General features: G+C 42.3%; 1 protein-coding gene across 1 annotated transcript in view; it reads left to right on the top strand.

The window, feature by feature from the left end:
* The window catches only part of LOXHD1 (lipoxygenase homology PLAT domains 1), a 159,703-nt gene extending 146,982 nt beyond the window's left edge, over positions 1-12,721 (top strand). The window contains exons 27-29 of the mRNA XM_056824393.1: positions 2,040-2,169; positions 3,426-3,584; positions 10,617-12,721. Of these exons, the coding sequence (XP_056680371.1) occupies positions 2,040-2,169; positions 3,426-3,584; positions 10,617-11,097 (770 nt within the window). The 3' untranslated portion in view covers positions 11,098-12,721. The remainder of the gene's footprint in view (positions 1-2,039; positions 2,170-3,425; positions 3,585-10,616) is intronic.
* Positions 12,722-14,350: the final 1,629 nt, after the last annotated feature.

Genomic DNA, 14,350 nt, shown 5'->3' with positions numbered 1-14,350 from the left:
TAAGAGTCAAAAGATATGAACAGGCAGTTTTCAGACAGAGAAATCAAAACTATATATACTCATGAAAAAAATGCTCTAAATCACTATCGTTAGAGAAATGAAAAGTAAAACTCCTTGGAGGTACCACTTCACACCTATCATCTTTCTCTTTTAAAAATCAGCTTTTGGACTTTTAAGAATTGCTGTGACAAACAAAAACAAGAACTTTTTGGATCACTCGATTTCAGATTAAATTTCTACTAATTTGAAATATTTATGGTATGTTGGTATGATGTGATAAAAATTTCTTCATATCTTCACTACTTTATATAAAATATTTTTAAAAAACAACAAAATTATTTGCTTGGCTAATAGGACAGAAAAGGAAAATGACAAAAGGAGAGAATGCAGGAAAATCAAAACACTAAAGCACTGTTAGTGAAGTTGTGAACTGACCTAACCATTCTGGAGAGCAATTTGGAACTATGCCTAAAGAAAAATAAAACTGTGCATACCCTTGGACTCAGCAATACCTCTACTAAGTATCCCCAAAAGATTTTTTTTTAAATAGAAAAGGACCTCTAAGTACAAAAATATTTATACCAGCTCTTTAAAGTGGTGGCAAAGAATTGGAAATTAATGGGATGCCCATCTATTGGGGAATGGCTGAACAAGTGTCACATTCCATCATGATGAAATACTATTGTGTGTGAGCAGGATGGTTTCAGAAATAACTGGAAAGACTTGCATGAATGGATACAAAGTGAATTGAGCAGAACCACTGTATAACATAAGAGCAATATTGTAACGATGATCAACTGGGAAAGACTTAGCTATTCTCAGCAATGTGATGATCCAAGTCAATTAAGGTCTCATAATGAAAAACACTATCCATCTCCAGAGAAAGAACTGATGGAGTCTGAATACTGATCAAATTGTATTTTTTCTTGACTTCTTTTATTTTCTTGGGGGATTTCTTTTGGTCTGTGTTTTCTTTCACAACTTGACTAATATGGAAATATTTTCCATGTGTCTGAATATATATAACCTATGCAAATCAAATGCTTGTCTTCTCAAGGCAGGGGTAGGGGGGAAAGGAAGGGAAAGGATTGGGGACTTATTTTTTTTTAAATGTTAAAAAATTGTTTTTACTCTAATTGGAAAAAATAAATTATTTTTTAAAATTACATAAAGCCTTTGGAGACACCTTATAGAAAGTGCTTTGTCTCTATGAAGTGAAGAAGAATGTCTGCTATGGCTATTCACAGTAATAGCAACAACATGCAGGGGAAGGACAAAGGATTCCAAACCAGGGGGTCTTGGTTAGATTCCCAATGCTGCTCTTCACAAGCTGGGTGACCTTGGGCCAATCATTGCCCTTCTCTGGGCTTCTGCATCCTCCTCTCCTCTACCAAATTAGAAGGTTCAAGTAGATGACCTCTAAAGTCCAGCAGTAATATTCAGTGATTCTATTGTTCCTTCTGCTAATAGAATATGGATCTGGAGAGTGGAGCTAGCTGGTAAAAAGCTGGTTCAGACCCCTTCTTGCGTATTTGTATTAGAGCCTTCCTCCCTCCCTCTACTCTGGTACCCATCCCTTGTGAATGGTCGCCGTGGTGAAACGTGAGTCAGAGATTTAGGGTTAGCCCCTGGAAACACCTTCTCCACTACCCCGCCCCCTCCTCCCCCCCCCCCCCCCCCCCCCCCCCGCCACGACCTGCCTTCAGTGTCTTCCTCACACCTCCTCCAAGCAGGTCTCCCTGCTGCATTTGGTTTCCAACTGCCTCCCTAATTATATGGTGAAGAAATCGTTACAATAAACAGAAAAGGGGAATTATGACTTAATTATTCGGGCATCTTTAGGGGATACTGGCTTTTTCTATCCTGGGTCCTATTTATAGCCTTTCGGCGCAGTAATTAACCTCAGTTCCCCCATCCCGTGCTCCCCACTCCTTGGAGGTGAGGATGAGGCCGAGGAGCCACAAGCCATTGCGTCAGATCCCCACTTGTGGGCAGCTGCCTCCCCTCTTCTAATGGTTGGCTTTTGTCCTCTGTTGCAGCTTATGAGATCGTCATAGAAACCGGAGATTCAGATACCAGGGAGAATGCCTGGATCGTTCTGGAAGGAAGAAAAAACCGATCCAAAGAATTGCTCATCGAAAACAGCCCTAGGCACAGGGTGTTTAGAAAGTAGGGGAGGCCCAAAGACTTGGGGGAAGGGGGAGGGAAGCTCATCAGAAAAAGAGGCTTAGGAAGCGGCAGGCGTAGCGAAGTCCTCCTCGTGGCTTTGTTGGGAGAGAGAAGGAAGGGCAGGGCAGCCCCCAGTGCAGGTTCCTGGGATACACATTAGCAGGTGTTTCCTGATCTCCTCTGGGGGCCCAGCAACTAGGCACTTTGGAAGATAAAAGAGAATAAAAAGGCATCAGCACGCTCTGGTTTCCAGGAGGTAACCTTCATGGAGGTGAGGGGCAGCGTGGGGTGGCAGAGTTGGACTTGGAGGTCCAATGACCAGAGTTTAAATCTTGCCTCTGCCGCTTACTGTGGCAAATCACCTCACTACTCAGAGCCTTAACATATTCACCTGTAAAATGGGCATGATAATAATACCTGAAGTAATTAACTCCTGGGGTTCTTGAGAAGCTCCGATGAGATAATGCAGGGAAAGTGCTTTGTACTCTTGGAAGCACTACTGTTCGAATCACTTAATATTCTTGTGATTTTGTAAGGATGTATCCAAAAGCATTCTTTACTTGTATTCCCTAATGTACCTAATTCCTGAGGAATCCTATCACCGTAAGTCTAGGTTCTTCTGTACTTTGCCGCCAGATTAGTCTTAAAACACTGTTTAGACAACATTCGGTCCATTTTTGCTTTAATGTCTCCCTTCCCACTGCCCACAAGATATAAAGCCTTTGTTCCTTATTCTGTCATTCAATGACCCACTACTCTTTGGCCCAAAGTTATTATAGCTTTTATTTTTTCGATTCTCCAGCAAGACTGGACTCCTTTTCATTTCCATGGTCCGTGTGCATTCCCGTTTCTGTGGCTTGGCTCATCTTATTTTCCCCTGCCATCTAAGTCTTACCCATCTGCCAATCTTTCTCCATAAAGTCTTCTGGAGCAGCCCAGACTTCAGTGGTCTCCCTTTTGCCCTTTTTCTGAACTTCTATAAGCACACTCTGCCTTTGCCATTCTTTTAGCCTTAGCATAGACTGTACTGTGTGGTTATTGAATTATTTCAGGGTAGTAGTTTTGCCACCCCAACTAAAATGTAACCCAAATCAGTATAGGCACTGTCTTACTCTTTGCATCCCTAACTGTCCAGTTTAAGTGCTTCACATATAAATGGCACTCAATAAATTTTCTTTGAATGCATGGATAAATAAAATAGGGAAGGGAATGAATGAATGGGATGGCTCACTGACAGTCTCTTTTGTTTCCTACAGAGATGGCACTGACAAATTTGAATTTGACAGCATCTTTGTGGGTGAAATAACATCACTGAGTTTGTGGCACATGCCCAGAGAAGGACAGAGGATGCCCCCCAGGGAGATACTCTGGCATGTGAAGACCATCACCATCACAGAGTTAGAGTTCAACAATGTGTACGTAGCTTCCTCACTTGGCCAAGGTCTAGGTGGGACTCCCAGCTGGAAAGGTGCAGATTACTGATATATTCCCCCAGGTGGCTGTGGATCTTATGCCCAGTTTGGCTGTGGGCAAAACTGGGCTTGGTGTCATTGGCACAACCATAGAAAGTTGGGTAAAGGAAAAACCTGGTTGTCTAGAGAGTATCACATGAAGACACAAGGGAAGAGGGAAGACACCGAAGGGAAATACCAAAGAAATTTGCCACAAGGAGTCATAGTCATTAAATACCAGAGCTGGAAGGGTCCTTAGAAGTTATTTTGTCCAACTTTCTACCCAATTGCAGAAATCTTCTAACAGAAGGTTCCAAGCCCTACTTGTGCACTTCCAGTAATGGGAAGCTCAGAGCCTCCAGAAGCAGTCTGTACCATTTTTTGATTGCCCTGGTTGTTAGAAATCCTTCCTTTTCCTGGATCAGCCTGTCTCCTTGTAAATTCCACCCTTTTTTCCTACTTCTACTCTCCAGAACTGCTGAAAACAAGCTCGCCCCTTTTCCCACACAAGACAATCCTCCAGATATTTGAAGAGTTATGATGTGTTTCTCCCCCATCTTTCATCTTTTTTCTTTCATTTTTCAAGCATTCTTCTCATTACAAGATTTCTGGACCCATCACTATCATGGTCATTCTCCTATTGATTTATATTTTATTTTGTTGCTTTTCTTTTTAAATTTTTAGAATTTTAATGCAGTGCCCAAAAGTGTTATCATAATCTACATATGATCTTAGCAGCACATGGTGAGATATCACCACCTTCATTCTGTACCCCATACCTTTGCTAATGTAACCTACTATTTAGATTAGTTGCTCCTTAAGAGCAGAGACTGTCATAGCTAACTGTATACATGATGCTGTGAAAAGGAGAGGCTCTTAAGCAGTACCTAAACATTCGACCTGAATTGAGTTAAAAGGTCACATTATATTTTAGGGTAAATATATCATATTAAAATATATAGGGAGTGACTAGGTGGCTCAGTGGATTGAAAGCTAGGCCTAGAGACAGGAGGTCCTGGGATCAAATCTGACATCAGACTCTTCCCAGCTGTGTGACCCTGGGCAAGTCACTTGACCCCCATTGCCACTCTTCTGCCTTGGAACCAATACACAGTGTTGGTTTTAAGACAGAAGGTGAAGGGTAAAAAAATTAAAATAAAATATATAAAGGCAGCTAAGTAGATCAGTGGATAGGGCATCAGGCCTGGACATGGGAGGTCTTGAGTTCAAATATGACCTCAGACTCTTCTCAGCTGTGTGACCCTGGGCAAGCCATTTAACCCCAGTTGTCCTTGCCCTTACTGCTCTTCTGCCTTGGTACTGATACCTAGTATTGATTCTAAAACAGAAGGTAAAGGTTAAAAACATATGTGCATATATGTACATTATATATATTATATAAATTATATTTAAATAATAAAAAATTAAATATATATCTATTTTTTCAACCTTACCTTCTGTCTCAGAATAGTATATATGAATAGGGAGAGGGAGAGAGAAAAAAAGCTTTGTAGTCTACTGAAAGTCTTAAATCTTGCCACATGAACTATTATTAAGCCAATTCTCCCCCACCCTGCACTTGTGCCATTGATTTTTTTAAACCAAAGTACAAGACTTTACATTTATCTTGATTATCTTCTACTGAGAAGCAACATAACATAGACAATATAGAGGTGAACTTAGGTTCAAGTATTGCCTCTGAAACAAAATGGCAGGCTGTTTGACCCTGGGAAAGTCATTTAACTTCTCTGTGCTCTAGGCAAATTTCCAAGACTGCAAGTTGTAAGGAAAGTGATGATCAGTGCCTAGCTCAAATGGGCAGTTTATGAAGTTTAGTGATTGACTGGTTGATTGACTAACTTGCATTGGTACAATGAGTTTTCCCATCTATGATGTCATTGTTCCTCTTCCCAAACAAAGGATAAAATTTCTTGCCCAAGAGTTCCTGACATCAGTAAAATCACAAATCTAGTCCCCATCCTTAATATTCTACTGCACACAAATGAACTTAAGCAATTTTGTTGCATTTTTGTTATTTCATTTATTCCATCATTCTAGTCTATTGAAATCTTTAGACCTTGAGTTCTGACTGTCAGCATATTAGCTATCCCTTCCAACAATGTGTCATCCCACAAAATCAACAAAAATGCCATTTTTGCCTTTATCCAAATTGATAATAAAAGCTCACTCATATGTTCAGAACATTTGTACTCTGCTCTGCCAGGTCAGAAGATGCCTAGGACATCTGGTATAACTATATGGCCTTGGCACAATGGTCTTGTGGTTCAGTAAGACTGCCCCCCCCCCAATGCCACAAGATCCAACATGGACACATGGTATATGGATTGACCAGGAACAGTGAGGTCTGTAAATCAAATCCTAGGAATGGGATTGGAAGGATGCCCTATCAAGCTTAAGGCAATTGCCCTATAAATCTATAAGGAGAAGGCCTGGGAGGGTCAGGGTACCAAAAGGGATAAGTAAATCCTGATTATTCCTTATAGGAATTCAGATTGTGGGAAGCAAATGTCTCAACTTTGCCAGAAGACAGAGAGGGAAAATATAATATTTTTTTTAAATATATTTTATTTGATCATTTCCAAGCATTATTCATTAAAGACATAGATCATTTTCTTTTCCTCCCCCCCCCACCCCCCATAGCCGACGCGTAAGTCCACTGGGCATTAGATGTTTTCTTGATTTGAACCCATTGCTTTGTTGATAGTATTTGCATTAGAGTGTTCATTTAGAGTCTATCCTCTGTCATGTCCCCTCAACCTCTGTATTCAGGCAGTTGCTTTTTCTCGGTGTTTCCACTCCCATAGTTTATCCTTTGCTTATGAATAGTGTTTTTTTCTCCTAGATCCCTGCAAGTTGTTCAGGGACATTACACCGCCACTAATGGAGAAGTCCATTACGTTCGATTATACCACAATGTATTAGTCTCTGTGTACAATGTTCTCCTGGTTCTGCTCCTTTCGCTCTGCATCACTTCCTGGAGGTTGTTCCAGTCTCCATGGAACTTCTCCACTTTATTATTCCTTTTAGCACAATAGTACTCCATCACCAACATATACCACAGTTTGTTCAGCCATTCCCCAATTGATGGGCATCCCCTCATTTTCCAGTTTTGGGCCACCATAAAGAGCGCAGCTATGAATATTTTTGTACAAGTCTTTGTGTCCATTATCTCTTTGGGGTACAGACCCAGCAGTGCTATGGCTGGGTCAAAGGGTAGATATTCTTTTAGCAGGGAAAATATAATATTAAAGAAACCTTCCTGCCTACATACAGACCAGGAGAATAAACCTTATATTCTCAATGAAGTTAGGCCCATAAGTTAGTATGTAATGGATAGATATTTATATTACAGAAGAAAGGCTCCCTAGATATCCTCTCCCACCCCAAATATCAGGGGCATTAGGTGGTCCACTTTGGTATCTTCACTTTGTCTCTTTTGACTAGGAGAACAGAAAGAAATCCACTCATCAAATACCCTCAAAGTAACCTGAAAGGTGGAGCACCAATCTAGGTATCAGAAGCAGTCTAATACATCATTAAAGAACTGAGACAATTACAAACAAGATTCTAACAGCATTGCTTCTAGCCCTGCCTTCTGGGCCAAGCAAAAGTAAGTCTTCTGCATAACAGCTCAATGTTAGAAAGACAGACAGGCAGATAGACACTGACAAACAGACAGAAAGACAGACAGACCAATCAACCCACAGACAGACCAACAGATAGATAGATAGATAGATAGATAGACAGATAGACAGACAGACAGATAGATAGACACAGACAGAAAGACAGACAGACCAATCAACCCACAGACAGACCAACAAATAGATAGATAGATAGATAGATAGATAGATAGATAGATAGATAGATAGATGGATAGATAGACAGATAGACAGACAGACAGATAGATAGACACAGACAGAAAGACAGACAGACCAACCAACCCACAGACAGACGGACAGATAGATAGACAGACAGACAGATGGATGGATGAATATGTGGATAGATGGGTAGAGTCAAAGGGAGAGAGAAAGTAACAGAAAAGAGAGAGAGGGCACACATTTATTAAGCATTGATAAGTTAAAAGAACCTGAGAAGAGTAGACTCAGAGGATAAGTAATGGGTAGGCAGCTAGAAAAAGTAGTTGATAGTGTTGGGATATAGATTCAGGAATATTTGAATTCAAATCATTCTTCAGAAACTTAATTGCTGGGTGATATAACCTCTCAGCCTCAGTTTCCCCATCTGCAAAAATGTATAATAAAAGCATCTCGTATTTGTTGTAAACATCAAATAATATCTAAAGAGACTTGTTAAAATTACTGTATAAATGCTTGTTGCTATCATGGAAGAGAGGGCTGTAAAGACTGGAGGAATCCACTAAGACATCAAACAAGAGATTTATTGAATTTCAGGCTCAGACTTGTCACCTTAACAGAGAGGAGAAGTAGCATCAGGGCAAATACAAACAAAATAAAGGATCCTTTTCAACTGCTTTGGCACCTGGAATCAAAAGTCTGAGTGTGGTGAGGTGATGAGGTAAAAGCTCAGAAAGAAAGAAACAAGTGGGGAAGTAGGTTTCTGTCAGGCTTTGGGCTTTCCATAGTCCCCCTGAAATTCACCCTAGGGAACACTTTTCATATCTCTGTTGGGGAAACAAGGGGTTTTAGAATGTTTGAGCTAAAAGGAATACAACAGACCAGGATCAATGATGAAGTGAAAGTACACTGCCTACTTGGAATCCTGGTTCTATAGTTACTAGCTGCGTAACTTTGAAAAAGTGATCTTATCTCCTTTGAACATCCTTCAGTTTCCGCCTGTTTCTCATATAGGAGAAATGCTGGTTCAGTTTCCTCATTCAGTTGGTACCAGAAAAAAGACTAGAACTCAGAGCCCCTGACTCATCTGCAAAAGGAGAAAAATATGAGCTAAAGTAATCCATTTCAGTTTTAGAGATAATGAAAATGTGTCTTGGAATCATGAAGTGACTTGCCCAAGATCAGGTACAACTAAGTGAGTGGCTAAGCCAGGATCTTAGAACCTAGTTCTCCTGACATTGTTTAAGGCATTTTCTGCCCCACTATAATGATATTACAACCCAGCATATCAGGTCTCCAGTCTCTCCCAGAATTTATCAGCAGACAAAGGGAATCCACTCCTTTGAAGTGCAGGTTCAGTATTTCAGTGTTTGCCAGTGATAACTTCAGCTTGTGTTTTTATTTTCTAGTCTGTACATATGAAGCCATCCAGTATCTTTCCTTCCTAAGTCTTCATGAGGTGGGTTTAAAGGGTCCAGAAATGTGTTGAAGTATAACAGTAGTCCAGTTGCGAGGTAACATTTCACCTAGGCAGTGAGGTACTTCAGTGGAGAGAGTGCTCGACTTGGAATCAGAAAGAACCAAGTTCAAATTCTGCCTCTATATCACTTTCTAGTAGAGTGAGCCTGGACAGGTCATTTAATTTCTCTCAATATTTCTTTATCATCTATAAAATGGAGATCAAATGAACAATCCTTTGCAATAAAGCTATCATCATATCCTCGTCTCCCTCTCTCCATCTCTGTCTCTCTCCCTTTGTCTGTCTGTCTGTCTGTCTGTCTGTCTGTCTGTCTGTCTCTCTCTCTCTCTCTCTCTCTCTCTCTCTCTCTCTCTCACACACACACACACACACACACACACACACACACACACACACACACACACACGCGCGCGCGCGCATGCAGGTACAAAGTGGTTTCCTGGTAAGCCCGATGAAGAGAAGCAGGATGATATTATACCACTGGGCTGGAATTCAGGTCTCCTGGGTCCTAGTCTCAGCTCTGCCATTGTGTCACCTGATATTTAGAAATTTGCTTGAGCTTCCCAGCCTCAGTTTCCTTTTCAGTAAAATGAAAGAGTTGGGCATTGAAGGTCCCTTCTCGCTCTCAATATTCCCTGATTTTCCTGTTCAGTTCCCTGGAAGGAGACATGAATACTGTCATGACTGGGAGGATGAGGAGAGGATTATTTGAAAATCGTTTCCTTGATTGGAAATGAAATGTATCCCTGAGAGCTCACGAGGCTGTTGCCAGTTCTAATTGCCCACATGCTGTTAGTGGGTCCCCGCAGATTGCCCCTGGGCCACGGCAGTCACTGAAGGCACACATCCCTCAGCATCTGCTCCAACCATCCGCAGCAGCAGCAGCTCACTGCCCGGCATGGAGGAGGGGGGCTCGGTGCCTGGGCACTCCCCCTCTTCCCTGCTCTCCCAGCCAGGTCTGGCACGATTTTGCCTCTCGTCACGGGCTCTTTCGGCTCAAACCTCTACTCCCAATAGAGCGGGCTTGACCTCACTCACTGCCTAGGGAATGATCTCATTTCCGCACTTGCCTAAAGCTCTCAGAAATGCTGGCCAATCAGGGAACTCTGGGCTGACTTTGCAAGGCCAGCTAATCCGCCCCCACCCCCACACTTTAGGCAAAACTATCCCAGCTCGGTAATAGCATCTCCTCTTCCCAAGAACTTCCAAAAGGGAAAGTCCGGAGTTTTTGCCATTCTAAAATGTCTTTCCATGTCACCGTGATGAGCTGTTTACATAGTATTAAAGGCTTTCTAGATGGCATATACATGTTTGCGGAGTATTAAAGGGCTCTCTCTGTTGCATATATTTATATGTAATGTGTTTATATAAGGATAGGGATTAGAGGTGATTTCATTGATCCCGGAGCCTCCTGCAGGAGGAAACTCTACCAATACAGATCTGAAATTTCTCTACCCTTTAGGAGTTCTCTAAGATACTGAGAAGCTGTGACTTGACAGTAAGTATGAAAGGCCAGCCTTGAACCTACGTCCTCCTGACTCCAGGCCTAGCATTCTATCCACTGTGCCCAGAGTTTAAATCTAGGGGTTATTCTACTATACCCCTGGGGGTCTTGGGGTAAGGATCTTAGATAATTTTTGATGAGGCTTCAATCTCTTCTTTGCCATTCTGTTTCTTCAGGTACTTTTTTAACTGTGACTACAAAATCCCCCTAAAGAAAAAGAAAAAGTACTTCAAGGTCTTTGAGGTCACGAAGGTGACGGAGAGCTTTGCCAGCAAGATCCAGAGCCTGGTGTCGGTCAAGTATGAGGTCATAATCACAACAGGTTACGACCCTGGAGCGGGCACAGATGCCAATGTCATGATCACCATCTTTGGGGCCAATGGTGACACAGGGAAGCGGGAGCTCAAGCGGCGGATGCACAACCTCTTTGAGAGGGGCCGCACTGACCGCTTTTACCTGGAAACTCTGGACCTGGGGGAGCTCCGTAAAGTGAGGCTGGAGCATGATGGCAAAGGTCCCAGCTCTGGCTGGCAAGTGGAGAGGGTGGAGGTCGCCAATACCAGCAATGGAGTCGCCACCATCTTTGCCTGTGGGAAGTGGTTGGACCCAAAGAAGGGAGATGGGCTGACCTGGAGAGATCTCTTCCCTACAGTTTGAGGGAGAGTAAGGATGCTCAAGAGTATCTTTCTGTCTACCTTTCTACCTGCCATAGGAGGCATCCAGAATTCACCAAGTCATTCCAAAACCACTCTTCTGTGTACTGATTGTGCCATTTGGCATGGTGTGTTCCATTCTCCAAACTCCCTGGACATGAAGGAAGCAAAATAAGTCCTGAATTTTCTTCTGGGATTCACTCCTGATTTGAAGTGCTCCTAGAACAAGCTACTGCCTTTTTATTTTTCTCAGTCAACAAACATTTATTTAGTGCTTATCCTGCCCCATATACTGTGCTATGCTTCTATGGACACAAAGAAAGTAAAAAAAAAAAGAATATCCTTTCTCTCAAGGAAGAATATAGTAGTAATAGGCTGGAAGTCAGAAGTCCAGGACCTTAGTCTCAGCTCTACCATTCAGTGTCACCTTCTAATAAGGGAAACAACATGTACCTAACAAGATAAATACAAGATATAATGGAGTAGATAAAAGGCAACCTGATCTTTAGGGGGGAAAGGCTCTGGGTCACTTGTTCAGTGGTCTCTAATTTTTCAATGTTGTATTTTATACTGAGGGTTTCTTAGCCATGGGGAAGATGTCTGGGGTGGGGTAGGGAGCAGCATATGTTCTCTGGTTTTATTTTAACCTCTTGGCCTTAAAGACATCAACCCTTGGCAAAGAGCAAGTATTCTCTGGGTCCCCTTTTTCTCATAGGGTTCTCTTCTCTCCTCCCCTCTCTCTCCTCTCATCTCCTCCCTTCTCTCCTCTTCTCTCCTTTCTTCTCCTCTCCACTTCTCCCCTCTCCTCTGCTCTCTACTTCTCTCCTCTGCTCTCCTCTCCTTTCCTCTTCTCTTCTCTTCTCTTCTCTTCTCCTCTCTTCTCTTCTCTTCTCTTCTCCTCTCTTCTCGTCTCGTCTCGTCTCGTCTCTTCTCTTCTTCTCTTTCTCTTTCTCTTCTCTCTTCTCTTCTCTCTTCTCTTCTCTTCTCTTCTCTTCTCTTCTCTTCTCTTCTCTTCTCTTCTCTTCTCTTCTCTTCTCTTCTCTCCTCTCCTCTCCTCTCCTCTCCACTTCTCTCCTCTCCACTTCTCTCCTCTGCTCTCCTCTCCTTTCCTCTTCTCTTCTCTTCTCTTCTCTTCTCTTCTCTTCTCTTCTCTTCTCTTCTCTTCTCTTCTCTTCTCTTCTCTTCTCTTCTCTTCTCTTCTCTTCTCTTCTCTTCTCTTCTCATCTTACCTGGGTTTAATTATCAACTCTATAGATGACACCCAGATCTCTCCTGCCCCATCCATCCTATTCCTACTATCATAGGGTAGGTAATGACTACTGCTTCTTCAGGTTCCTAGCTCCCTGGTTTCCATTTCTTCTCTAAGGCAGCTGGCCATTGGGGGACCAAGCTAAGACATGCCCCAGATGGGTACTGATGGGAACTGGGCCTTTACCCAAAGGAGATGAGAAGAAACAAGGGAAAGTTAAGGGAGTCAAATTTTAAGCCATAATTAATTAACACTTTAAAAAAGAAAGCTGGAACCAATACAGTAAATGCAGACCAACCCCCACAGTGAGCAGCACTCTTGGCAAGTATTGCTGCTCTAAGAAGCTGTCTGTTTCCTGTTCCAATAAATCCAGTGTCAAGCAGAGGAAAATGGTTGTGGAGAGTGTTTTTTGTTCTGCGATTTATGATCCTCTGGAAAAAGAGATATTGCTGTTCCTTCACCACTTCATTCAGCAAGCATTTAAAGCACTCTCCCTCTGCACCCAGCCCAGGCAGTGGGGGCACAGAGGAGGGATGGGGGTGGGATGCAAAGCCTAGACCCTTACTATTACCCTTGGCCATTAGCATAGTGGAATGTTGAGGGCAAGGAGTCATCCAACAAGTGTCCCCAGGGCCCCACTGGACCCAGAAACTGTTTCCAAAAAAGAAATCAAAAGCCCAGCCTCTGCCTTCGAGGAGTTTATGACCTAAGCTGGGAAGAAAGGGCCCATAGGCATGAACTGATTTCTAGAATTGTCACAATTGGGGCAGCTAGGTGGTAGTGAACAGGTAGTGAACAGGGTGCCAGGCCTGGAAGACTTGAGTTCAAATCCAGCCTCAGACACGTACTAGCTGGGTGATACTGGGCAAGTCACTTAACCTGTTTTGCCTCAGTTTCCTCATCTGTAAAATGAGCTGGAAAAGGAAATGACAAAACCACTCTAGTATCTTTGTCAAAAAAAAAAAACCCAAGTGGGGTCAGGAAGAGTCAGACAACAACAAAAAATAGTCACGAAGCAAGCAGCAGAAAGAAGTGGAAAGAGCATCAGATTTGGAGCCCAAGAAGTAAAGTTGGAATCCCAACTCTGCCACTTGAGATTTGTGTGATGTTAGACAAGCTCCTGCTCCTCTCTGGGCAGTTCCTTAATTTGTAAAGTAGGGAGGTTGGATGAGATGAGCTCTCAAGCATAATGATCCAATATCCATGTGAGTAGTAGAATGGAGAGAATACAGTATCTGGAGTCAGAGAGCCTGGGTTCAAATCCCATCTCCTACTCCTCTTAGTATCCATGTGACCCAGGTAAATCATTTCAACTCTATGGCTGTTTCCTCGTCAGCAAAACAAGGGGGTTGGAACAGATCAAACTCAAATAAAAACAGTCAGTAGGCAGACATAAGGATCCCTGTGGGCCATATCTTGATTCAGTTTTAAGATGCAATATTATCAGTGTTTCATTGTATTTTTATTTATTTTGTTCAATATGTTCCAGTTACATTTTAATCTGGTTCAGGTGGCTTTTGGGTGTGCTGAGGGCTGCACATGCAGGATGACATATCTGATCTAAATGATCTCTTTTAAAAAAAACAAACAACCTTACTTTCTTACTAACAAATCTAAAACAGAAAATGAAGGAATAGGCAAACAGGATTAAGTGACTAGAGTCATCCAGCTAGGAAATGTCTTAGGTCATATTGGAACTCAGATCCTCCTGACTTCTAGCTGCCCTTCTATGACTTCTTCATTCTGTTCTGTACTCAAGCCAACTACAGGCCCTACTGGACATGCCAAGGAAGAGGTTCACCTTCATAAAGACTGAAGGGAAGGAAGAGTGGTCAGATAAATCTTCCTGCTATTAAGAAGTATTGAAACAAAGAAAAAGGGAGAAGAGAAAATCCTTAAGATCCTCTGCTGGGGAAATGTGGAGACTTAAGGAAGAGTGAGAAGATTTGGAAGATTTCTGCAGGAATATCTCACTTGGGAATGAATCAGAGGGATTGCCTTGCTGCAG

This window comes from Monodelphis domestica, chromosome 3, assembly GCF_027887165.1.
Source record: "Monodelphis domestica isolate mMonDom1 chromosome 3, mMonDom1.pri, whole genome shotgun sequence".
Taxonomy (NCBI): domain Eukaryota; kingdom Metazoa; phylum Chordata; class Mammalia; order Didelphimorphia; family Didelphidae; genus Monodelphis; species Monodelphis domestica.
This window is presented reverse-complemented; position numbering and strand designations above follow the sequence as displayed.